The sequence below is a fragment of the Electrona antarctica genome (assembly GCF_951216825.1).
Source record: "Electrona antarctica genome assembly, contig: scaffold_372, whole genome shotgun sequence".
Taxonomy (NCBI): domain Eukaryota; kingdom Metazoa; phylum Chordata; class Actinopteri; order Myctophiformes; family Myctophidae; genus Electrona; species Electrona antarctica.
In genome coordinates, this window is record NW_027638747.1 from 70,035 (window position 1) to 97,071 (window position 27,037).

At 48.2% G+C, this 27,037-nt stretch overlaps 1 protein-coding gene across 1 annotated transcript in view; it reads left to right on the forward strand.

The window, feature by feature from the left end:
• Positions 1 to 7,486: 7,486 nt before the first annotated feature.
• The window catches only part of LOC306917756 (uncharacterized protein), a gene marked incomplete at both ends in the record, with an annotated part of 28,646 nt that continues 9,095 nt past the window's right edge, over positions 7,487 to 27,037 (forward strand). The window contains 3 exons of the mRNA XM_079530667.1: positions 7,487 to 8,028; positions 8,224 to 8,348; positions 8,683 to 8,763. Of these exons, the coding sequence (XP_079386793.1) occupies positions 7,487 to 8,028; positions 8,224 to 8,348; positions 8,683 to 8,763 (748 nt within the window). The remainder of the gene's footprint in view (positions 8,029 to 8,223; positions 8,349 to 8,682; positions 8,764 to 27,037) is intronic.

A 27,037-nucleotide genomic window follows, 5' to 3' on the forward strand; every position in this document is an offset into this window, starting at 1 on the left:
GGGGCGCCCGGAGATGAGGGACGCGCCTGGCGCGCCCCGGCGTCGCCCCGTCCGCCCGCGGCGGGCCCAAAGGCCCGATAAGTGGAACGCGGCGCCTCCGCGTTCCTCCTTCGGCCGGTGCGTTCCTTTTCCTTTTCGTGCGTGCGTGCGTGCGTGCGGTGAGTGAGTGAGTGAGTGAGTGAGTGAGTGAGTGAGTGAGTGAGTGCGTGCGTGCGTGCGTGCGTGCGTGCGTGCGTGCGTGCGTGCGTGCGTGCGTGCGTGCGTGCGTGCGTGCGGTGAGTGAGTGAGTGAGTGAGTGAGTGAGTGAGTGAGTGTGAGTGAGCGAGCGGAGTCTTGAGTTGAGCAATGTAACTCTGAGAACAAAAGCAATGACCCCTGGTCAATATGAGAACCACTGTTCTGTCATATTCACATATTTCACACAGCCTGTGATGTCAATTAGCTGGGCATGCATGCAATTCAACTGAATGCCCACGAGGTGTCGTCAGTGCACAGTAACACAGAGCACAGAGCAGAGACTCTGTCCCATAGTACAGCTCTAATGTCATATTTCACTGAGGGTGATGTTATAGAAATGTCAATTTGAGTTGCTATAGATGTGTTTGTGTTAACTGAACCTTCAGAAATAAGAAAATTAACGGAATAGCTGTGAAAACCTCAAAGAACGCACTGGTTTCCTCGCGCTCCTGGCCAGCCGATCCTCTCTGACTTTCCTAAAATGTATTAGGATATCCCTGGATGGTTATTGGCCTATCCTAATGTTGCTGGGGGCCAATGGTTTAGACTCTTGACTGACAGCTGACAGCAGGGCGCCGCCCCCCTCTCTCACTTTCCACTGAACACGGCAGCCATCTTGGTTTGCCTGTCAACAAGCAGGCTGGACTGGAGGTACTATTGATATATTTTTTAATAAATCGTAGAAGATGTTTGAAAGACATTAATGGCCACCTTTTGTCTCTCTGATGATCACTAAGGACTCGAAAATTAATTTGGAATGTTTTGGTCTATTTTTGACAGATTTAGAGCCATGTAGCATCTGTTAGCATGTTAGCTTGTGTTCCACTGTTATGGCTGGCCAGTGCAATATTTCATATATTTTTTAATAAGTCGTAGAAGATGTTTGAAAGACATTAATGGCCACCTTTTGTCTCTCTGATGATCACTAAGGACCCGAAAATTTATTTGGAACGTTTTGGGGTCTTTTGGACAGAGTTAGAGAGAGTTAGCTTCTGTTAGCATGATAGCAGCAGGAGGAAGGGAAGGAAGAAGAGAGCATTAGAAGTCAGTCAGTCAGACAGGCTGGGCTTGCTGTCAGAGGTAAGGGCATAATAATTATTTAGCTAATGCACTAAATAAAATATGTATTACATGGTCCATCTGCTTGTGGCTAGATGAAGCCTCGATTTTAGTGTTTATGTCTATTGGGCCATTTTTAAATAAATAAATAATTGTAAAACCAGCCTGTGTTTGCATGTTAGCTAAAGTCCAATATAATTACTCATTGCATGTAATACAAACACATTTGCAAGCCCATTATTTACTGTATGTTCAATTTGTGTACAGTGTGTGTGGAGCAGCAGACAGCTGTCAGAGTGGTGGACACATATGACATTTATTTTCTATATGCAAAGGTGAGTTGTCATGTAGAACCGACAGAATGATAACATTTAGTTTTATATTCCTTTTTTTATTCAACATTATTGGCTAAAATGTACATGTTGTTCACATGCAATAAAGACATTGTGTCAGACAGGAAAAACAAAGTGCTCGTACCGGTACTACACCAAGTTTACACGGGCGTGTATGGGGTTCGACACCCTGGAGTGCTAAAAATAAACCTGTCTGTCACAGTCTGTTGTATGTGTGACTTTATGAAATGTCCAATTCAATATTTCACTAAGCTAGACAGTTGTCAACCCTTTTCATTTAAAGGGCCCCCAGTTTGACGTGCGTGCGTGCGTGCGTGCGTGCGTGCGTGCGTGCGTGCGGTGAGTGAGTGAGTGAGTGAGTGAGTGAGTGAGTGAGTGCGTGCGTGCGTGCGTGCGTGCGTGCGTTGAGAGAGCGTGCGTGGAGGGTCAGGGCCCAGAGGTCACTGTGCCCTCATGCCTGTGTGCGTGCGTGCGTGCGTGCGTGCGTGCGGTGCGGTGAGTGAGTGAGTGAGTGAGTGAGTGAGTGAGTGAGTGAGTGAGTGAGTGAGTGAGTGAGTGAGTGAGTGAGTGAGTGAGTGAGTGAGTGAGTGCGCGCACGCACGCACGCACGCACGCACGAAAAGGAAAAGGAACGCACCGGCCGAAGGAGGAACGCGGAGGCGCCGCGTTCCACTTATCGGGCCTTTGGGCCCGCCGCGGGCGGACGGGGCGACGCCGGGGCGCGCCAGGCGCTTCCCTCATCTCCGGGCGCCCCGGGGACCGGGAAGGGCCCAGAGGTCACTGTGCCCACGAGGTGTCGTGTTAACTGGGCCCGCGCAGGGCCTCGGGCCCCCGAAGGGGGCCGCGCAAAACATTTTTTGGCCCTTCCCGGTCCCCGGGGCGCCCGGAGATGAGGGACGCGCCTGGCGCGCCCCGGCGTCGCCCCGTCCGCCCGCGGCGGGCCCAAAGGCCCGATAAGTGGAACGCGGCGCCTCCGCGTTCCTCCTTCGGCCGGTGCGTTCCTTTTCCTTTTCGTGCGTGCGTGCGTGCGTGCGGTGAGTGAGTGAGTGAGTGAGTGAGTGAGTGAGTGAGTGAGTGAGTGCGTGCGTGCGTGCGTGCGTGCGTGCGTGCGTGCGTGCGTGCGTGCGTGCGTGCGTGCGTGCGTGCGTGCGGTGAGTGAGTGAGTGAGTGAGTGAGTGAGTGAGTGAGTGTGAGTGAGCGAGCGGAGTCTTGAGTTGAGCAATGTAACTCTGAGAACAAAAGCAATGACCCCTGGTCAATATGAGAACCACTGTTCTGTCATATTCACATATTTCACACAGCCTGTGATGTCAATTAGCTGGGCATGCATGCAATTCAACTGAATGCCCACGAGGTGTCGTCAGTGCACAGTAACACAGAGCACAGAGCAGAGACTCTGTCCCATAGTACAGCTCTAATGTCATATTTCACTGAGGGTGATGTTATAGAAATGTCAATTTGAGTTGCTATAGATGTGTTTGTGTTAACTGAACCTTCAGAAATAAGAAAATTAACGGAATAGCTGTGAAAACCTCAAAGAACGCACTGGTTTCCTCGCGCTCCTGGCCAGCCGATCCTCTCTGACTTTCCTAAAATGTATTAGGATATCCCTGGATGGTTATTGGCCTATCCTAATGTTGCTGGGGGCCAATGGTTTAGACTCTTGACTGACAGCTGACAGCAGGGCGCCGCCCCCCTCTCTCACTTTCCACTGAACACGGCAGCCATCTTGGTTTGCCTGTCAACAAGCAGGCTGGACTGGAGGTACTATTGATATATTTTTTAATAAATCGTAGAAGATGTTTGAAAGACATTAATGGCCACCTTTTGTCTCTCTGATGATCACTAAGGACTCGAAAATTAATTTGGAATGTTTTGGTCTATTTTTGACAGATTTAGAGCCATGTAGCATCTGTTAGCATGTTAGCTTGTGTTCCACTGTTATGGCTGGCCAGTGCAATATTTCATATATTTTTTAATAAGTCGTAGAAGATGTTTGAAAGACATTAATGGCCACCTTTTGTCTCTCTGATGATCACTAAGGACCCGAAAATTTATTTGGAACGTTTTGGGGTCTTTTGGACAGAGTTAGAGAGAGTTAGCTTCTGTTAGCATGATAGCAGCAGGAGGAAGGGAAGGAAGAAGAGAGCATTAGAAGTCAGTCAGTCAGACAGGCTGGGCTTGCTGTCAGAGGTAAGGGCATAATAATTATTTAGCTAATGCACTAAATAAAATATGTATTACATGGTCCATCTGCTTGTGGCTAGATGAAGCCTCGATTTTAGTGTTTATGTCTATTGGGCCATTTTTAAATAAATAAATAATTGTAAAACCAGCCTGTGTTTGCATGTTAGCTAAAGTCCAATATAATTACTCATTGCATGTAATACAAACACATTTGCAAGCCCATTATTTACTGTATGTTCAATTTGTGTACAGTGTGTGTGGAGCAGCAGACAGCTGTCAGAGTGGTGGACACATATGACATTTATTTTCTATATGCAAAGGTGAGTTGTCATGTAGAACCGACAGAATGATAACATTTAGTTTTATATTCCTTTTTTTATTCAACATTATTGGCTAAAATGTACATGTTGTTCACATGCAATAAAGACATTGTGTCAGACAGGAAAAACAAAGTGCTCGTACCGGTACTACACCAAGTTTACACGGGCGTGTATGGGGTTCGACACCCTGGAGTGCTAAAAATAAACCTGTCTGTCACAGTCTGTTGTATGTGTGACTTTATGAAATGTCCAATTCAATATTTCACTAAGCTAGACAGTTGTCAACCCTTTTCATTTAAAGGGCCCCCAGTTTGACGTGCGTGCGTGCGTGCGTGCGTGCGTGCGTGCGTGCGTGCGGTGAGTGAGTGAGTGAGTGAGTGAGTGAGTGAGTGAGTGCGTGCGTGCGTGCGTGCGTGCGTGCGTTGAGAGAGCGTGCGTGGAGGGTCAGGGCCCAGAGGTCACTGTGCCCTCATGCCTGTGTGCGTGCGTGCGTGCGTGCGTGCGTGCGGTGCGGTGAGTGAGTGAGTGAGTGAGTGAGTGAGTGAGTGAGTGAGTGAGTGAGTGAGTGAGTGAGTGAGTGAGTGAGTGAGTGAGTGAGTGAGTGAGTGCGCGCACGCACGCACGCACGCACGCACGAAAAGGAAAAGGAACGCACCGGCCGAAGGAGGAACGCGGAGGCGCCGCGTTCCACTTATCGGGCCTTTGGGCCCGCCGCGGGCGGACGGGGCGACGCCGGGGCGCGCCAGGCGCTTCCCTCATCTCCGGGCGCCCCGGGGACCGGGAAGGGCCCAGAGGTCACTGTGCCCACGAGGTGTCGTGTTAACTGGGCCCGCGCAGGGCCTCGGGCCCCCGAAGGGGGCCGCGCAAAACATTTTTTGGCCCTTCCCGGTCCCCGGGGCGCCCGGAGATGAGGGACGCGCCTGGCGCGCCCCGGCGTCGCCCCGTCCGCCCGCGGCGGGCCCAAAGGCCCGATAAGTGGAACGCGGCGCCTCCGCGTTCCTCCTTCGGCCGGTGCGTTCCTTTTCCTTTTCGTGCGTGCGTGCGTGCGTGCGGTGAGTGAGTGAGTGAGTGAGTGAGTGAGTGAGTGAGTGAGTGAGTGCGTGCGTGCGTGCGTGCGTGCGTGCGTGCGTGCGTGCGTGCGTGCGTGCGTGCGTGCGTGCGTGCGGTGAGTGAGTGAGTGAGTGAGTGAGTGAGTGAGTGAGTGTGAGTGAGCGAGCGGAGTCTTGAGTTGAGCAATGTAACTCTGAGAACAAAAGCAATGACCCCTGGTCAATATGAGAACCACTGTTCTGTCATATTCACATATTTCACACAGCCTGTGATGTCAATTAGCTGGGCATGCATGCAATTCAACTGAATGCCCACGAGGTGTCGTCAGTGCACAGTAACACAGAGCACAGAGCAGAGACTCTGTCCCATAGTACAGCTCTAATGTCATATTTCACTGAGGGTGATGTTATAGAAATGTCAATTTGAGTTGCTATAGATGTGTTTGTGTTAACTGAACCTTCAGAAATAAGAAAATTAACGGAATAGCTGTGAAAACCTCAAAGAACGCACTGGTTTCCAAGCGCAGGGGCCTGCCTGCCTGCCTTGCGCATGGACACAGACACAGACACGCACACACACACACACACACACACACACACACCAGGAAGAATGGATGGGTCATGACTCATTACCACTTCACACTATGGTGTGAGTTTTAAGAAGTGCCGGAGCCTACTCTCAAGGTGTAGTAGCCTATACTACTCATTTAATTTATCTATGTTCCACCAAATGCCAAATTGGTTTAATGTTGATTTGGTGTATTCACCCATGCAACTAAACAGTAAAGACATGGATTAAAACTATTATGCTAACTATACCACTACACTGTATATTACCTTAACATACCAATACTATTTGACATTATTATATCTATTTTTATTACATGTGGGACTGTGCATGCATGTACCAGTATTCTCCCAGACTTCACAAGTTCCCAACACTACTCTGCCAAATTGTCAATTGACATTGATGCTACCTCAGTGTCATCACTCCACCCACAACTCACTCAGTCATTCATTCTGTCTTCAGTGTCTTCTGTGAGAGCAGCTACACAGCACAGTACACACAGGTAAGCAACTAAGCATGCATTATACTGGACATAGAATGCAACAAAACGCTTTTTAATCCACCATTTAGCCTTGTGTGTTTAGGAGGCACCATGTTGCAACGTTTTATTTGTTTATCTGATGTAGGATATGTCTAATTTAGCCTCTGTTAGCATGCTAGCTCCGTTTATGTTCACATGCATTGAAAGTGGTCATTCTGCTTGAATCAGTCATATTTCCAACCCACCATTGGCTTGGCTAGACTCATGGATGTTGTAGGTAAATGATCAGCACTGTTTGGAGACGTTTTCTGTTCATTTGTGTGAGAAAACATTGTTGTTGGATGTGAAAGTTGAATCAATTTCAGCTTGTTGGCTCTGCCTTGTTGACATTGTATTATATGGGCTCTTTGGCACAATCTTTCATGCAGCCATGTACCATCACAATGCTAATGTGTCATGTTGTTATTGTATTATTTAGCACACTGGATTAATATTATTAAATTAATAAATCTGGAGCATGAGATATTTAGAGCAGACTGCTGGGGTCAAACTGGGGTAAAACTGTTAATGAATGAATGAAGCCCATTGAGCATAAAGATGAATGATGTACACCTTAGATTGTGATATAAATTTGTTTTTATATTTCATCCCTTTGAAAACATATTAAGCACAGTTTATAGCATTCGTAGCTAGATAAAGGCTTTGTCATTGTAACCAAATTGGACCTACAATAGACTGCAGAAATAGCAGATCACCAGCTCACGACGTGCCACTGTTTAATCAAACATGTTTTCCAATACTTTATTGGCTACTCTGGTAAAGGAAGTAACTGTAGATTGAGTCAGTCAGTCACTCGGTCAGTAGTTCTAGTGTTCATATGGTTAGATGTTGGGCCTATAGGTGTAATTATTTGGATGTGAGAATTGTCTTACTGTGGAGATTGTAGATTGGCTCTTTTTAAACCTTTCAGAATGTACATAGCGAAAACTATAACTGTATTCACATGTAATTCTAGGCACTTTAATCAATAGCTGAGTTTGGAAATTGTTTCTGTTCATTTTGTGTGAGTAAAAAGTGAGATTGCAATACATTTCATTACTAGGTTGTTTTGTTTTACTAGTACTGTCACCTGTTAACTATCTGTAATGGACACAGGCTATATACTATATCTGAATGTCCCACCTTTCCAGTGTGCCATGGTTTTAACTTTTTCCTTTTTTTCAGTTTTCAGAATGGATTTCCGTCCAGTGTTCAGGACTCAGCCCTTCACCATGGAGCTCACCATCCAGGCTTCACCTGAAGCTAATTGGGTGGCTGCTGAAATACAGCAGTCACCCTCTGGGTCGAAGGTGAAGTTTGCTGTGGATGTGGTGAAGGAGGCCAAGGCACACATCACCCAAGCTGGAGGAGACCTCAACTCCACCTGGCTGGTTCTCAGCCAGGCTGAGCTCCAGTTTGGGAAGTACAGGGGGAAAACCTTCCAGTGGCTCCTGAGCCATGACGTGGGCTGGGCGCGCATGATGGTGGCAGCGCACCAGAAGGAGAGAGAGGCTGGTGACACTTCACACACTCCTCTCATGGCCAACAAGGACTCACTCACTTCCTATGCCCTGCACTTCCCACAGATGGCAGCTGCCATCAAGGTGTGTAGGGCCATGGAGGGGTCTTTGCCAGCAAGGGCCAATGACGAGGAGATGGTGATGCTGTCCCAGTACAGGAACAAGGGGGTCACCTACAAGGCTCTGTATGAGTCCAATGGCAACGAGTGTCGATCGTAAGTTTGAGGACCACCTTCAAATAAGCCTTAATGCTCTATTGTGTTTTTATCCTCTGTGATGTTGTACCTTCTGTATGTATGGAGGTGCTGATGTGCTGTTTCCTGTTATGACCAAATTCATTCATTCATTCATTCATTCATTCAAGTACTTGAACTGATGTCGAAGATGGTGTGACAATGTTATGTCTGCAGATATGTGGCGTTTATCAGGGGCATACGGGTCGAGAGACCTGGGAGTGACGTCCACAAATTCCAGTCCTATGTCTTGGCCCGGGACAAGGAGGTGGCAGCTCCCACTCTCACCCGCCAGCACGCAAGTAAGTAATCTGTTTACACAACCAATGTCCAACTGTCTGCAGGAATTTATATGTGTTTTATTCAGGTTGTCTGGTACGTAGACAGATGCCAGGTCAGTGTTTACTGTTGACACAGCGTCCTATAGTTTTATTGATCTTTTGGATTTTCTACTGTCAGACTAATGATAGGCCCCGCCCTTGATTTACTTATGATCCTATAATATTATTTCATGTATTACCATGTGATTATCTTATGTTGTCATTGCTTGTTGTAAGGTGCTCTGGGTTAAGAGTGTCTGCTAAATGCCTAAGTTGTACATTGCAAATTGTAATTGTTATTTCTGTTTTTTCCAAGCACGATCGGCATCACGTGTCCAGTCCTTGGAGCAGGAGGATGGAGATTTGGTTGCTGCAGTGGATCAGTATGATGCTCTGGGTGAGAACGCGCGCACACACACACACACACACACACTTACACACCCCATACATAAATAAATGCATATAGTTTTTATAACAATGCCTGTTAATGTCATCTACATTTATTAGCTGTCTGTCAATGGATAAGGACCGGGAAGGGCCAAAAATTTTTTTGCGCGGCCCCCTTCGGGGGCCCGCGCAGGGCCTCGGGCCAAAACCTCAAAGAACGGTGGGGGTCCTCTTCCTAAGTTTGCTCCCAATCTTCTCTGTATCGTTCCAATTTCAGTTCCTCCCAATCTTCACTGTATCGTTCCAATTTCAGTTCCTATGATCCCAATCTTCTCTGTATCGTTCCAATTTCACTTCCTATGATCCCAATCTTCACTGTATCGTTCCAATTTCAGTTCCTATGATCCCAATCTTCTCTGTATCGTTCCAAATTCACTTCCTATGATCCCAATCTTCACTGTATCGTTCCAATTTCAGTTCCTATGATCCCAATCTTCACTGTATCGTTCCAATTGATTGATTGATAGATAGATAGATAGATAGATAGATAGCGATTTATCTATAGATCGATCTATCTATCTCAGTGTGGACATCCAGGGGTCTCACGGCTGAGGTTACCTGGGGAGGGTACTGTGGGAGTCCGCATTGGTGTTCACTAACAAGAAAATTGGCGCCAGATCGACAAAAGGAACGTAAAATTTCAGTTCCTTTTGGTTTGATCCCAATCTTCTCTGTATCGTTCCAATTTCAGCGAAATAAGCCCAGTTTGGCCCTGTTCACTTTTGCTTAGCAGAGTCTGTATCTTCAAAACTAGACACTCTGCAGGCCTATAAGCTTGGCTGGGGGCAGAGAAGCAGAGTCTGAGCAGCTACAGGAAGGATGGAGGGGTTCAGACAAGGTTTTCCAACTCCGTGCCTAAATGTCACTTTCACAGCGAAATAAGCCCAGTTTGGCCCTGTTCACTTTTGCTTAGCAGAGTCTGTATCTTCAAAACTAGACACTCTGCAGGCCTATAAGCTTGGCTGGGGGCAGAGAAGCAGAGTCTGAGCAGCTACAGGAAGGATGGAGGGGTTCAGACAAGGTTTTCCAACTCCGTGCCTAAATGTCACTTTCACAGCGAAATAAGCCCAGTTTGGCCCTGTTCACTTTTGCTTAGCAGAGTCTGTATCTTCAAAACTAGACACTCTGCAGGCCTATAAGCTTGGCTGGGGGCAGAGAAGCAGAGTCTGAGCAGCTACAGGAAGGACGGAGGGGTTCAGACAAGGTTTTCCAACTCCGTGCCTAAATGTCACTTTCACAGCGAAATAAGCCCAGTTTGGCCCTGTTCACTTTTGCTTAGCAGAGTCTGTATCTTCAAAACTAGACACTCTGCAGGCCTATAAGCTTGGCTGGGGGCAGAGAAGCAGAGTCTGAGCAGCTACAGGAAGGATGGAGGGGTTCAGACAAGGTTTTCCAACTCCGTGCCTAAATGTCACTTTCACAGCGAAATAAGCCCAGTTTGGCCCTGTTCACTTTTGCTTAGCAGAGTCTGTATCTTCAAAACTAGACACTCTGCAGGCCTATAAGCTTGGCTGGGGGCAGAGAAGCAGAGTCTGAGCAGCTACAGGAAGGATGGAGGGGTTCAGACAAGGTTTTCCAACTCCGTGCCTAAATGTCACTTTCACAGCGAAATAAGCCCAGTTTGGCCCTGTTCACTTTTGCTTAGCAGAGTCTGTATCTTCAAAACTAGACACTCTGCAGGCCTATAAGCTTGGCTGGGGGCAGAGAAGCAGAGTCTGAGCAGCTACAGGAAGGATGGAGGGGTTCAGACAAGGTTTTCCAACTCCGTGCCTAAATGTCACTTTCACAGCGAAATAAGCCCAGTTTGGCCCTGTTCACTTTTGCTTAGCAGAGTCTGTATCTTCAAAACTAGACACTCTGCAGGCCTATAAGCTTGGCTGGGGGCAGAGAAGCAGAGTCTGAGCAGCTACAGGAAGGATGGAGGGGTTCAGACAAGGTTTTCCAACTCCGTGCCTAAATGTCACTTTCACAGCGAAATAAGCCCAGTTTGGCCCTGTTCACTTTTGCTTAGCAGAGTCTGTATCTTCAAAACTAGACACTCTGCAGGCCTATAAGCTTGGCTGGGGGCAGAGAAGCAGAGTCTGAGCAGCTACAGGAAGGATGGAGGGGTTCAGACAAGGTTTTCCAACTCCGTGCCTAAATGTCACTTTCACAGCGAAATAAGCCCAGTTTGGCCCTGTTCACTTTTGCTTAGCAGAGTCTGTATCTTCAAAACTAGACACTCTGCAGGCCTATAAGCTTGGCTGGGGGCAGAGAAGCAGAGTCTGAGCAGCTACAGGAAGGATGGAGGGGTTCAGACAAGGTTTTCCAACTCCGTGCCTAAATGTCACTTTCACAGCGAAATAAGCCCAGTTTGGCCCTGTTCACTTTTGCTTAGCAGAGTCTGTATCTTCAAAACTAGACACTCTGCAGGCCTATAAGCTTGGCTGGGGGCAGAGAAGCAGAGTCTGAGCAGCTACAGGAAGGATGGAGGGGTTCAGACAAGGTTTTCCAACTCCGTGCCTAAATGTCACTTTCACAGCGAAATAAGCCCAGTTTGGCCCTGTTCACTTTTGCTTAGCAGAGTCTGTATCTTCAAAACTAGACACTCTGCAGGCCTATAAGCTTGGCTGGGGGCAGAGAAGCAGAGTCTGAGCAGCTACAGGAAGGATGGAGGGGTTCAGACAAGGTTTTCCAACTCCGTGCCTAAATGTCACTTTCACAGCGAAATAAGCCCAGTTTGGCCCTGTTCACTTTTGCTTAGCAGAGTCTGTATCTTCAAAACTAGACACTCTGCAGGCCTATAAGCTTGGCTGGGGGCAGAGAAGCAGAGTCTGAGCAGCTACAGGAAGGATGGAGGGGTTCAGACAAGGTTTTCCAACTCCGTGCCTAAATGTCACTTTCACAGCGAAATAAGCCCAGTTTGGCCCTGTTCACTTTTGCTTAGCAGAGTCTGTATCTTCAAAACTAGACACTCTGCAGGCCTATAAGCTTGGCTGGGGGCAGAGAAGCAGAGTCTGAGCAGCTACAGGAAGGATGGAGGGGTTCAGACAAGGTTTTCCAACTCCGTGCCTAAATGTCACTTTCACAGCGAAATAAGCCCAGTTTGGCCCTGTTCACTTTTGCTTAGCAGAGTCTGTATCTTCAAAACTAGACACTGTGCAGGCCTATAAGCTTGGCTGGGGGCAGAGAAGCAGAGTCTGAGCAGCTACAGGAAGGATGGAGGGGTTCAGACAAGGTTTTCCAACTCCGTGCCTAAATGTCACTTTCACAGCGAAATAAGCCCAGTTTGGCCCTGTTCACTTTTGCTTAGCAGAGTCTGTATCTTCAAAACTAGACACTCTGCAGGCCTATAAGCTTGGCTGGGGGCAGAGAAGCAGAGTCTGAGCAGCTACAGGAAGGATGGAGGGGTTCAGACAAGGTTTTCCAACTCCGTGCCTAAATGTCACTTTCACAGCGAAATAAGCCCAGTTTGGCCCTGTTCACTTTTGCTTAGCAGAGTCTGTATCTTCAAAACTAGACACTCTGCAGGCCTATAAGCTTGGCTGGGGGCAGAGAAGCAGAGTCTGAGCAGCTACAGGAAGGATGGAGGGGTTCAGACAAGGTTTTCCAACTCCGTGCCTAAATGTCACTTTCACAGCGAAATAAGCCCAGTTTGGCCCTGTTCACTTTTGCTTAGCAGAGTCTGTATCTTCAAAACTAGACACTCTGCAGGCCTATAAGCTTGGCTGGGGGCAGAGAAGCAGAGTCTGAGCAGCTACAGGAAGGATGGAGGGGTTCAGACAAGGTTTTCCAACTCCGTGCCTAAATCTCACTTTCACAGCGAAATAAGCCCAGTTTGGCCCTGTTCACTTTTGCTTAGCAGAGTCTGTATCTTCAAAACTAGACACTCTGCAGGCCTATATCAGCCCAATATCAATATCAGCCCAATATCAATATCAGCCCAATATCAGCATCAGCCCAATATCAGCATCAGCCCAATATCAGCATCAGCCCAATATCAGCATCAGCCCAATATCAGCATCAGCCCAATATCAGCATCAGCCCAATATCAGCATCAGCCCAATATCAGCATCAGCCCAATATCAGCATCAGCCCAATATCAGCATCAGCCCAATATCAGCATCAGCCCAATATCAGCATCAGCCCAATATCAGCATCAGCCCAATATCAGCATCAGCCCAATATCAGCATCAGCCCAATATCAGCATCAGCCCAATATCAGCATCAGCCCAATATCAGCATCAGCCCAATATCAGCATCAGCCCAATATCAGCATCAGCCCAATATCAGCATCAGCCCAATATCAGCATCAGCCCAATATCAGCATCAGCCCAATATCAGCATCAGCTGATATTATATCATATTGGGCTGCTTCTCTGCCCCCAGCCAAGCTTATAGGCCTGCAGAGTGTCTAGGGCTGATGCTGATATTGGGCTGATGCTGATATTGGGCTGATGCTGATATTGGGCTGATGCTGATATTGGGCTGATGCTGATATTGGGCTGATGCTGATATTGGGCTGATGCTGATATTGGGCTGATGCTGATATTGGGCTGATGCTGATATTGGGCTGATGCTGATATTGGGCTGATGCTGATATTGGGCTGATGCTGATATTGGGCTGATGCTGATATTGGGCTGATGCTGATATTGGGCTGATGCTGATATTGGGCTGATGCTGATATTGGGCTGATGCTGATATTGGGCTGATGCTGATATTGGGCTGATGCTGATATTGGGCTGATGCTGATATTGGGCTGATGCTGATATTGGGCTGATGCTGATATTGGGCTGATGCTGATATTGGGCTGATGCTGATATTGGGCTGATGCTGATATTGGGCTGATGCTGATATTGGGCTGATGCTGATATTGGGCTGATGCTGATATTGGGCTGATGCTGATATTGGGCTGATGCTGATATTGGGCTGATGCTGATATTGGGCTGATGCTGATATTGGGCTGATGCTGATATTGGGCTGATGCTGATATTGGGCTGATGCTGATATTGGGCTGATGCTGATATTGGGCTGATGCTGATATTGGGCTGATGCTGATATTGGGCTGATGCTGATATTGGGCTGATGCTGATATTGGGCTGATGCTGATATTGGGCTGATGCTGATATTGGGCTGATGCTGATATTGGGCTGATGCTGATATTGGGCTGATGCTGATATTGGGCTGATGCTGATATTGGGCTGATGCTGATATTGGGCTGATGCTGATATTGGGCTGATGCTGATATTGGGCTGATGCTGATATTGGGCTGATGCTGATATTGGGCTGATGCTGATATTGGGCTGATGCTGATATTGGGCTGATGCTGATATTGGGCTGATGCTGATATTGGGCTGATGCTGATATTGGGCTGATGCTGATATTGGGCTGATGCTGATATTGGGCTGATGCTGATATTGGGCTGATGCTGATATTGGGCTGATGCTGATATTGGGCTGATGCTGATATTGGGCTGACACTCTGCAGGCCTATAAGCTTGGCTGGGGGCAGAGAAGCAGAGTCTGAGCAGCTACAGGAAGGATGGAGGGGTTCAGACAAGGTTTTCCAACTCCGTGCCTAAATGTCACTTTCACAGCGAAATAAGCCCAGTTTGGCCCATCAGCCCTAGACACTCTGCAGGCCTATAAGCTTGGCTGGGGGCAGAGAAGCAGCCCAATATGATATAATATCAGCTGATGCTGATATTGGGCTGATGCTGATATTGGGCTGATGCTGATATTGGGCTGATGCTGATATTGGGCTGATGCTGATATTGGGCTGATGCTGATATTGGGCTGATGCTGATATTGGGCTGATGCTGATATTGGGCTGATGCTGATATTGGGCTGATGCTGATATTGGGCTGATGCTGATATTGGGCTGATGCTGATATTGGGCTGATGCTGATATTGGGCTGATGCTGATATTGGGCTGATGCTGATATTGGGCTGATGCTGATATTGGGCTGATGCTGATATTGGGCTGATGCTGATATTGGGCTGATGCTGATATTGGGCTGATGCTGATATTGGGCTGATGCTGATATTGGGCTGATGCTGATATTGGGCTGATGCTGATATTGGGCTGATGCTGATATTGGGCTGATGCTGATATTGGGCTGATGCTGATATTGGGCTGATGCTGATATTGGGCTGATGCTGATATTGGGCTGATGCTGATATTGGGCTGATGCTGATATTGGGCTGATGCTGATATTGGGCTGATGCTGATATTGGGCTGATGCTGATATTGGGCTGATGCTGATATTGGGCTGATGCTGATATTGGGCTGATGCTGATATTGGGCTGATGCTGATATTGGGCTGATGCTGATATTGGGCTGATGCTGATATTGGGCTGATGCTGATATTGGGCTGATGCTGATATTGGGCTGATGCTGATATTGGGCTGATGCTGATATTGGGCTGATGCTGATATTGGGCTGATGCTGATATTGGGCTGATGCTGATATTGGGCTGATGCTGATATTGGGCTGATGCTGATATTGGGCTGATGCTGATATTGGGCTGATGCTGATATTGGGCTGATGCTGATATTGGGCTGATGCTGATATTGGGCTGATGCTGATATTGGGCTGATGCTGATATTGGGCTGATGCTGATATTGGGCTGATGCTGATATTGGGCTGATGCTGATATTGGGCTGATGCTGATATTGGGCTGATGCTGATATTGGGCTGATGCTGATATTGGGCTGATGCTGATATTGGGCTGATGCTGATATTGGGCTGACACTCTGCAGGCCTATAAGCTTGGCTGGGGGCAGAGAAGCAGAGTCTGAGCAGCTACAGGAAGGATGGAGGGGTTCAGACAAGGTTTTCCAACTCCGTGCCTAAATGTCACTTTCACAGCGAAATAAGCCCAGTTTGGCCCATCAGCCCTAGACACTCTGCAGGCCTATAAGCTTGGCTGGGGGCAGAGAAGCAGCCCAATATGATATAATATCAGCTGATGCTGATATTGGGCTGATGCTGATATTGGGCTGATGCTGATATTGGGCTGATGCTGATATTGGGCTGATGCTGATATTGGGCTGATGCTGATATTGGGCTGATGCTGATATTGGGCTGATGCTGATATTGGGCTGATGCTGATATTGGGCTGATGCTGATATTGGGCTGATGCTGATATTGGGCTGATGCTGATATTGGGCTGATGCTGATATTGGGCTGATGCTGATATTGGGCTGATGCTGATATTGGGCTGATGCTGATATTGGGCTGATGCTGATATTGGGCTGATGCTGATATTGGGCTGATGCTGATATTGGGCTGATGCTGATATTGGGCTGATGCTGATATTGGGCTGATGCTGATATTGGGCTGATGCTGATATTGGGCTGATGCTGATATTGGGCTGATGCTGATATTGGGCTGATGCTGATATTGGGCTGATGCTGATATTGGGCTGATGCTGATATTGGGCTGATGCTGATATTGGGCTGATGCTGATATTGGGCTGATGCTGATATTGGGCTGATGCTGATATTGGGCTGATGCTGATATTGGGCTGATGCTGATATTGGGCTGATGCTGATATTGGGCTGATGCTGATATTGGGCTGATGCTGATATTGGGCTGATGCTGATATTGGGCTGATGCTGATATTGGGCTGATGCTGATATTGGGCTGATGCTGATATTGGGCTGATGCTGATATTGGGCTGATGCTGATATTGGGCTGATGCTGATATTGGGCTGATGCTGATATTGGGCTGATGCTGATATTGGGCTGATGCTGATATTGGGCTGATGCTGATATTGGGCTGATGCTGATATTGGGCTGATGCTGATATTGGGCTGATGCTGATATTGGGCTGATGCTGATATTGGGCTGATGCTGATATTGGGCTGATGCTGATATTGGGCTGATGCTGATATTGGGCTGATGCTGATATTGGGCTGATGCTGATATTGGGCTGATGCTGATATTGGGCTGATGCTGATATTGGGCTGATGCTGATATTGGGCTGATGCTGATATTGGGCTGATGCTGATATTGGGCTGATGCTGATATTGGGCTGATGCTGATATTGGGCTGATGCTGATATTGGGCTGATGCTGATATTGGGCTGATGCTGATATTGGGCTGATGCTGATATTGGGCTGATGCTGATATTGGGCTGATGCTGATATGCTGATGCTGATATTGGGCTGATGCTGATATTGGGCTGATGCTGATATTGGGCTGATGCTGATATTGGGCTGATGCTGATATTGGGCTGATGCTGATATTGGGCTGATGCTGATATTGGGCTGATGCTGATATTGGGCTGATGCTGATATTGGGCTGATGCTGATATTGGGCTGATGCTGATATTGGGCTGATGCTGATATTGGGCTGATGCTGATATTGGGCTGATGCTGATATTGGGCTGATGCTGATATTGGGCTGATGCTGATATTGGGCTGATGCTGATATTGGGCTGATGCTGATATTGGGCTGATGCTGATATTGGGCTGATGCTGATATTGGGCTGATGCTGATATTGGGCTGATGCTGATATTGGGCTGATGCTGATATTGGGCTGATGCTGATATTGGGCTGATGCTGATATTGGGCTGATGCTGATATTGGGCTGATGCTGATATTGGGCTGATGCTGATATTGGGCTGATGCTGATATTGGGCTGATGCTGATATTGGGCTGATGCTGATATTGGGCTGATGCTGATATTGGGCTGATGCTGATATTGGGCTGATATTGATATTGGGCTGATATTGATATTGTGGTGCTGATATAGGCCTGCAGAGTGTCTAGTTTTGAAGATACAGACTCTGCTAAGCAAAAGTGAACAGGGCCAAACTGGGCTTATTTCGCTGTGAAAGTGACATTTAGGCACGGACTTGGAAAACCTTGTCTGAACCCCTCCATCCTTCCTGTAGCTGCTCAGACTCTGCTTCTCTGCCCCCAGCCAAGCTTATAGGCCTGCAGAGTGTCTAGTTTTGAAGATACAGACTCTGCTAAGCAAAAGTGAACAGGGCCAAACTGGGCTTATTTCGCTGTGAAAGTGACATTTAGGCACGGAGTTGGAAAACCTTGTCTGAACCCCTCCATCCTTCCTGTAGCTGCTCAGACTCTGCTTCTCTGCCCCCAGCCAAGCTTATAGGCCTGCAGAGTGTCTAGTTTTGAAGATACAGACTCTGCTAAGCAAAAGTGAACAGGGCCAAACTGGGCTTATTTCGCTGTGAAAGTGACATTTAGGCACGGAGTTGGAAAACCTTGTCTGAACCCCTCCATCCTTCCTGTAGCTGCTCAGACTCTGCTTCTCTGCCCCCAGCCAAGCTTATAGGCCTGCAGAGTGTCTAGTTTTGAAGATACAGACTCTGCTAAGCAAAAGTGAACAGGGCCAAACTGGGCTTATTTCGCTGTGAAAGTGACATTTAGGCACGGAGTTGGAAAACCTTGTCTGAACCCCTCCATCCTTCCTGTAGCTGCTCAGACTCTGCTTCTCTGCCCCCAGCCAAGCTTATAGGCCTGCAGAGTGTCTAGTTTTGAAGATACAGACTCTGCTAAGCAAAAGTGAACAGGGCCAAACTGGGCTTATTTCGCTGTGAAAGTGACATTTAGGCACGGAGTTGGAAAACCTTGTCTGAACCCCTCCATCCTTCCTGTAGCTGCTCAGACTCTGCTTCTCTGCCCCCAGCCAAGCTTATAGGCCTGCAGAGTGTCTAGTTTTGAAGATACAGACTCTGCTAAGCAAAAGTGAACAGGGCCAAACTGGGCTTATTTCGCTGTGAAAGTGACATTTAGGCACGGAGTTGGAAAACCTTGTCTGAACCCCTCCATCCTTCCTGTAGCTGCTCAGACTCTGCTTCTCTGCCCCCAGCCAAGCTTATAGGCCTGCAGAGTGTCTAGTTTTGAAGATACAGACTCTGCTAAGCAAAAGTGAACAGGGCCAAACTGGGCTTATTTCGCTGTGAAAGTGACATTTAGGCACGGAGTTGGAAAACCTTGTCTGAACCCCTCCATCCTTCCTGTAGCTGCTCAGACTCTGCTTCTCTGCCCCCAGCCAAGCTTATAGGCCTGCAGAGTGTCTAGTTTTGAAGATACAGACTCTGCTAAGCAAAAGTGAACAGGGCCAAACTGGGCTTATTTCGCTGTGAAAGTGACATTTAGGCACGGAGTTGGAAAACCTTGTCTGAACCCCTCCATCCTTCCTGTAGCTGCTCAGACTCTGCTTCTCTGCCCCCAGCCAAGCTTATAGGCCTGCAGAGTGTCTAGTTTTGAAGATACAGACTCTGCTAAGCAAAAGTGAACAGGGCCAAACTGGGCTTATTTCGCTGTGAAAGTGACATTTAGGCACGGAGTTGGAAAACCTTGTCTGAACCCCTCCATCCTTCCTGTAGCTGCTCAGACTCTGCTTCTCTGCCCCCAGCCAAGCTTATAGGCCTGCAGAGTGTCTAGTTTTGAAGATACAGACTCTGCTAAGCAAAAGTGAACAGGGCCAAACTGGGCTTATTTCGCTGTGAAAGTGACATTTAGGCACGGAGTTGGAAAACCTTGTCTGAACCCCTCCATCCTTCCTGTAGCTGCTCAGACTCTGCTTCTCTGCCCCCAGCCAAGCTTATAGGCCTGCAGAGTGTCTAGTTTTGAAGATACAGACTCTGCTAAGCAAAAGTGAACAGGGCCAAACTGGGCTTATTTCGCTGTGAAAGTGACATTTAGGCACGGAGTTGGAAAACCTTGTCTGAACCCCTCCATCCTTCCTGTAGCTGCTCAGACTCTGCTTCTCTGCCCCCAGCCAAGCTTATAGGCCTGCAGAGTGTCTAGTTTTGAAGATACAGACTCTGCTAAGCAAAAGTGAACAGGGCCAAACTGGGCTTATTTCGCTGTGAAAGTGACATTTAGGCACGGAGTTGGAAAACCTTGTCTGAACCCCTCCATCCTTCCTGTAGCTGCTCAGACTCTGCTTCTCTGCCCCCAGCCAAGCTTATAGGCCTGCAGAGTGTCTAGTTTTGAAGATACAGACTCTGCTAAGCAAAAGTGAACAGGGCCAAACTGGGCTTATTTCGCTGTGAAAGTGACATTTAGGCACGGAGTTGGAAAACCTTGTCTGAACCCCTCCATCCTTCCTGTAGCTGCTCAGACTCTGCTTCTCTGCCCCCAGCCAAGCTTATAGGCCTGCAGAGTGTCTAGTTTTGAAGATACAGACTCTGCTAAGCAAAAGTGAACAGGGCCAAACTGGGCTTATTTCGCTGTGAAAGTGACATTTAGGCACGGAGTTGGAAAACCTTGTCTGAACCCCTCCATCCTTCCTGTAGCTGCTCAGACTCTGCTTCTCTGCCCCCAGCCAAGCTTATAGGCCTGCAGAGTGTCTAGTTTTGAAGATACAGACTCTGCTAAGCAAAAGTGAACAGGGCCAAACTGGGCTTATTTCGCTGTGAAAGTGACATTTAGGCACGGAGTTGGAAAACCTTGTCTGAACCCCTCCATCCTTCCTGTAGCTGCTCAGACTCTGCTTCTCTGCCCCCAGCCAAGCTTATAGGCCTGCAGAGTGTCTAGTTTTGAAGATACAGACTCTGCTAAGCAAAAGTGAACAGGGCCAAACTGGGCTTATTTCGCTGTGAAAGTGACATTTAGGCACGGAGTTGGAAAACCTTGTCTGAACCCCTCCATCCTTCCTGTAGCTGCTCAGACTCTGCTTCTCTGCCCCCAGCCAAGCTTATAGGCCTGCAGAGTGTCTAGTTTTGAAGATACAGACTCTGCTAAGCAAAAGTGAACAGGGCCAAACTGGGCTTATTTCGCTGTGAAAGTGACATTTAGGCACGGAGTTGGAAAACCTTGTCTGAACCCCTCCATCCTTCCTGTAGCTGCTCAGACTCTGCTTCTCTGCCCCCAGCCAAGCTTATAGGCCTGCAGAGTGTCTAGTTTTGAAGATACAGACTCTGCTAAGCAAAAGTGAACAGGGCCAAACTGGGCTTATTTCGCTGTGAAAGTGACATCGAAATTTCACAGCGAAATAAGCCCAGTTTGGCCCTGTTCACTTTTGCTTAGCAGAGTCTGTATCTTCAAAACTAGACACTCTGCAGGCCTATAAGCTTGGCTGGGGGCAGAGAAGCAGAGTCTGAGCAGCTACAGGAAGGATGGAGGGGTTCAGACAAGGTTTTCCAACTCCGTGCCTAAATGTCACTTTCACAGCGAAATAAGCCCAGTTTGGCCCTGTTCACTTTTGCTTAGCAGAGTCTGTATCTTCAAAACTAGACACTCTGCAGGCCTATAAGCTTGGCTGGGGGCAGAGAAGCAGAGTCTGAGCAGCTACAGGAAGGATGGAGGGGTTCAGACAAGGTTTTCCAACTCCGTGCCTAAATGTCACTTTCACAGCGAAATAAGCCCAGTTTGGCCCTGTTCACTTTTGCTTAGCAGAGTCTGTATCTTCAAAACTAGACACTCTGCAGGCCTATAAGCTTGGCTGGGGGCAGAGAAGCAGAGTCTGAGCAGCTACAGGAAGGATGGAGGGGTTCAGACAAGGTTTTCCAACTCCGTGCCTAAATGTCACTTTCACAGCGAAATAAGCCCAGTTTGGCCCTGTTCACTTTTGCTTAGCAGAGTCTGTATCTTCAAAACTAGACACTCTGCAGGCCTATAAGCTTGGCTGGGGGCAGAGAAGCAGAGTCTGAGCAGCTACAGGAAGGATGGAGGGGTTCAGACAAGGTTTTCCAACTCCGTGCCTAAATGTCACTTTCACAGCGAAATAAGCCCAGTTTGGCCCTGTTCACTTTTGCTTAGCAGAGTCTGTATCTTCAAAACTAGACACTCTGCAGGCCTATAAGCTTGGCTGGGGGCAGAGAAGCAGAGTCTGAGCAGCTACAGGAAGGATGGAGGGGTTCAGACAAGGTTTTCCAACTCCGTGCCTAAATGTCACTTTCACAGCGAAATAAGCCCAGTTTGGCCCTGTTCACTTTTGCTTAGCAGAGTCTGTATCTTCAAAACTAGACACTCTGCAGGCCTATAAGCTTGGCTGGGGGCAGAGAAGCAGAGTCTGAGCAGCTACAGGAAGGATGGAGGGGTTCAGACAAGGTTTTCCAACTCCGTGCCTAAATGTCACTTTCACAGCGAAATAAGCCCAGTTTGGCCCTGTTCACTTTTGCTTAGCAGAGTCTGTATCTTCAAAACTAGACACTCTGCAGGCCTATAAGCTTGGCTGGGGGCAGAGAAGCAGAGTCTGAGCAGCTACAGGAAGGATGGAGGGGTTCAGACAAGGTTTTCCAACTCCGTGCCTAAATGTCACTTTCACAGCGAAATAAGCCCAGTTTGGCCCTGTTCACTTTTGCTTAGCAGAGTCTGTATCTTCAAAACTAGACACTCTGCAGGCCTATAAGCTTGGCTGGGGGCAGAGAAGCAGAGTCTGAGCAGCTACAGGAAGGATGGAGGGGTTCAGACAAGGTTTTCCAACTCCGTGCCTAAATGTCACTTTCACAGCGAAATAAGCCCAGTTTGGCCCTGTTCACTTTTGCTTAGCAGAGTCTGTATCTTCAAAACTAGACACTCTGCAGGCCTATAAGCTTGGCTGGGGGCAGAGAAGCAGAGTCTGAGCAGCTACAGGAAGGATGGAGGGGTTCAGACAAGGTTTTCCAACTCCGTGCCTAAATGTCACTTTCACAGCGAAATAAGCCCAGTTTGGCCCTGTTCACTTTTGCTTAGCAGAGTCTGTATCTTCAAAACTAGACACTCTGCAGGCCTATAAGCTTGGCTGGGGGCAGAGAAGCAGAGTCTGAGCAGCTACAGGAAGGATGGAGGGGTTCAGACAAGGTTTTCCAACTCCGTGCCTAAATGTCACTTTCACAGCGAAATAAGCCCAGTTTGGCCCTGTTCACTTTTGCTTAGCAGAGTCTGTATCTTCAAAACTAGACACTCTGCAGGCCTATAAGCTTGGCTGGGGGCAGAGAAGCAGAGTCTGAGCAGCTACAGGAAGGATGGAGGGGTTCAGACAAGGTTTTCCAACTCCGTGCCTAAATGTCACTTTCACAGCGAAATAAGCCCAGTTTGGCCCTGTTCACTTTTGCTTAGCAGAGTCTGTATCTTCAAAACTAGACACTCTGCAGGCCTATAAGCTTGGCTGGGGGCAGAGAAGCAGAGTCTGAGCAGCTACAGGAAGGATGGAGGGGTTCAGACAAGGTTTTCCAACTCCGTGCCTAAATGTCACTTTCACAGCGAAATAAGCCCAGTTTGGCCCTGTTCACTTTTGCTTAGCAGAGTCTGTATCTTCAAAACTAGACACTCTGCAGGCCTATAAGCTTGGCTGGGGGCAGAGAAGCAGAGTCTGAGCAGCTACAGGAAGGATGGAGGGGTTCAGACAAGGTTTTCCAACTCCGTGCCTAAATGTCACTTTCACAGCGAAATAAGCCCAGTTTGGCCCTGTTCACTTTTGCTTAGCAGAGTCTGTATCTTCAAAACTAGACACTCTGCAGGCCTATAAGCTTGGCTGGGGGCAGAGAAGCAGAGTCTGAGCAGCTACAGGAAGGATGGAGGGGTTCAGACAAGGTTTTCCAACTCCGTGCCTAAATGTCACTTTCACAGCGAAATAAGCCCAGTTTGGCCCTGTTCACTTTTGCTTAGCAGAGTCTGTATCTTCAAAACTAGACACTCTGCAGGCCTATAAGCTTGGCTGGGGGCAGAGAAGCAGAGTCTGAGCAGCTACAGGAAGGATGGAGGGGTTCAGACAAGGTTTTCCAACTCCGTGCCTAAATGTCACTTTCACAGCGAAATAAGCCCAGTTTGGCCCTGTTCACTTTTGCTTAGCAGAGTCTGTATCTTCAAAACTAGACACTCTGCAGGCCTATAAGCTTGGCTGGGGGCAGAGAAGCAGAGTCTGAGCAGCTACAGGAAGGATGGAGGGGTTCAGACAAGGTTTTCCAACTCCGTGCCTAAATGTCACTTTCACAGCGAAATAAGCCCAGTTTGGCCCTGTTCACTTTTGCTTAGCAGAGTCTGTATCTTCAAAACTAGACACTCTGCAGGCCTATAAGCTTGGCTGGGGGCAGAGAAGCAGAGTCTGAGCAGCTACAGGAAGGATGGAGGGGTTCAGACAAGGTTTTCCAACTCCGTGCCTAAATGTCACTTTCACAGCGAAATAAGCCCAGTTTGGCCCTGTTCACTTTTGCTTAGCAGAGTCTGTATCTTCAAAACTAGACACTCTGCAGGCCTATAAGCTTGGCTGGGGGCAGAGAAGCAGAGTCTGAGCAGCTACAGGAAGGATGGAGGGGTTCAGACAAGGTTTTCCAACTCCGTGCCTAAATGTCACTTTCACAGCGAAATAAGCCCAGTTTGGCCCTGTTCACTTTTGCTTAGCAGAGTCTGTATCTTCAAAACTAGACACTCTGCAGGCCTATAAGCTTGGCTGGGGGCAGAGAAGCAGAGTCTGAGCAGCTACAGGAAGGATGGAGGGGTTCAGACAAGGTTTTCCAACTCCGTGCCTAAATGTCACTTTCACAGCGAAATAAGCCCAGTTTGGCCCTGTTCACTTTTGCTTAGCAGAGTCTGTATCTTCAAAACTAGACACTCTGCAGGCCTATAAGCTTGGCTGGGGGCAGAGAAGCAGAGTCTGAGCAGCTACAGGAAGGATGGAGGGGTTCAGACAAGGTTTTCCAACTCCGTGCCTAAATGTCACTTTCACAGCGAAATAAGCCCAGTTTGGCCCTGTTCACTTTTGCTTAGCAGAGTCTGTATCTTCAAAACTAGACACTCTGCAGGCCTATAAGCTTGGCTGGGGGCAGAGAAGCAGAGTCTGAGCAGCTACAGGAAGGATGGAGGGGTTCAGACAAGGTTTTCCAACTCCGTGCCTAAATGTCACTTTCACAGCGAAATAAGCCCAGTTTGGCCCTGTTCACTTATTGCTTAGCAGAGTCTGTATCTTCAAAACTAGACACTCTGCAGGCCTATAAGCTTGGCTGGGGGCAGAGAAGCAGAGTCTGAGCAGCTACAGGAAGGATGGAGGGGTTCAGACAAGGTTTTCCAACTCCGTGCCTAAATGTCACTTTCACAGCGAAATAAGCCCAGTTTGGCCCTGTTCACTTTTGCTTAGCAGAGTCTGTATCTTCAAAACTAGACACTCTGCAGGCCTATAAGCTTGGCTGGGGGCAGAGAAGCAGAGTCTGAGCAGCTACAGGAAGGATGGAGGGGTTCAGACAAGGTTTTCCAACTCCGTGCCTAAATGTCACTTTCACAGCGAAATAAGCCCAGTTTGGCCCTGTTCACTTTTGCTTAGCAGAGTCTGTATCTTCAAAACTAGACACTCTGCAGGCCTATAAGCTTGGCTGGGGGCAGAGAAGCAGAGTCTGAGCAGCTACAGGAAGGATGGAGGGGTTCAGACAAGGTTTTCCAACTCCGTGCCTAAATGTCACTTTCACAGCGAAATAAGCCCAGTTTGGCCCTGTTCACTTTTGCTTAGCAGAGTCTGTATCTTCAAAACTAGACACTCTGCAGGCCTATAAGCTTGGCTGGGGGCAGAGAAGCAGAGTCTGAGCAGCTACAGGAAGGATGGAGGGGTTCAGACAAGGTTTTCCAACTCCGTGCCTAAATGTCACTTTCACAGCGAAATAAGCCCAGTTTGGCCCTGTTCACTTTTGCTTAGCAGAGTCTGTATCTTCAAAACTAGACACTCTGCAGGCCTATAAGCTTGGCTGGGGGCAGAGAAGCAGAGTCTGAGCAGCTACAGGAAGGATGGAGGGGTTCAGACAAGGTTTTCCAACTCCGTGCCTAAATGTCACTTTCACAGCGAAATAAGCCCAGTTTGGCCCTGTTCACTTTTGCTTAGCAGAGTCTGTATCTTCAAAACTAGACACTCTGCAGGCCTATAAGCTTGGCTGGGGGCAGAGAAGCAGAGTCTGAGCAGCTACAGGAAGGATGGAGGGGTTCAGACAAGGTTTTCCAACTCCGTGCCTAAATGTCACTTTCACAGCGAAATAAGCCCAGTTTGGCCCTGTTCACTTTTGCTTAGCAGAGTCTGTATCTTCAAAACTAGACACTCTGCAGGCCTATAAGCTTGGCTGGGGGCAGAGAAGCAGAGTCTGAGCAGCTACAGGAAGGATGGAGGGGTTCAGACAAGGTTTTCCAACTCCGTGCCTAAATGTCACTTTCACAGCGAAATAAGCCCAGTTTGGCCCTGTTCACTTTTGCTTAGCAGAGTCTGTATCTTCAAAACTAGACACTCTGCAGGCCTATAAGCTTGGCTGGGGGCAGAGAAGCAGAGTCTGAGCAGCTACAGGAAGGATGGAGGGGTTCAGACAAGGTTTTCCAACTCCGTGCCTAAATGTCACTTTCACAGCGAAATAAGCCCAGTTTGGCCCTGTTCACTTTTGCTTAGCAGAGTCTGTATCTTCAAAACTAGACACTCTGCAGGCCTATAAGCTTGGCTGGGGGCAGAGAAGCAGAGTCTGAGCAGCTACAGGAAGGATGGAGGGGTTCAGACAAGGTTTTCCAACTCCGTGCCTAAATGTCACTTTCACAGCGAAATAAGCCCAGTTTGGCCCTGTTCACTTTTGCTTAGCAGAGTCTGTATCTTCAAAACTAGACACTCTGCAGGCCTATAAGCTTGGCTGGGGGCAGAGAAGCAGAGTCTGAGCAGCTACAGGAAGGATGGAGGGGTTCAGACAAGGTTTTCCAACTCCGTGCCTAAATGTCACTTTCACAGCGAAATAAGCCCAGTTTGGCCCTGTTCACTTTTGCTTAGCAGAGTCTGTATCTTCAAAACTAGACACTCTGCAGGCCTATAAGCTTGGCTGGGGGCAGAGAAGCAGAGTCTGAGCAGCTACAGGAAGGATGGAGGGGTTCAGACAAGGTTTTCCAACTCCGTGCCTAAATGTCACTTTCACAGCGAAATAAGCCCAGTTTGGCCCTGTTCACTTTTGCTTAGCAGAGTCTGTATCTTCAAAACTAGACACTCTGCAGGCCTATAAGCTTGGCTGGGGGCAGAGAAGCAGAGTCTGAGCAGCTACAGGAAGGATGGAGGGGTTCAGACAAGGTTTTCCAACTCCGTGCCTAAATGTCACTTTCACAGCGAAATAAGCCCAGTTTGGCCCTGTTCACTTTTGCTTAGCAGAGTCTGTATCTTCAAAACTAGACACTCTGCAGGCCTATAAGCTTGGCTGGGGGCAGAGAAGCAGAGTCTGAGCAGCTACAGGAAGGATGGAGGGGTTCAGACAAGGTTTTCCAACTCCGTGCCTAAATGTCACTTTCACAGCGAAATAAGCCCAGTTTGGCCCTGTTCACTTTTGCTTAGCAGAGT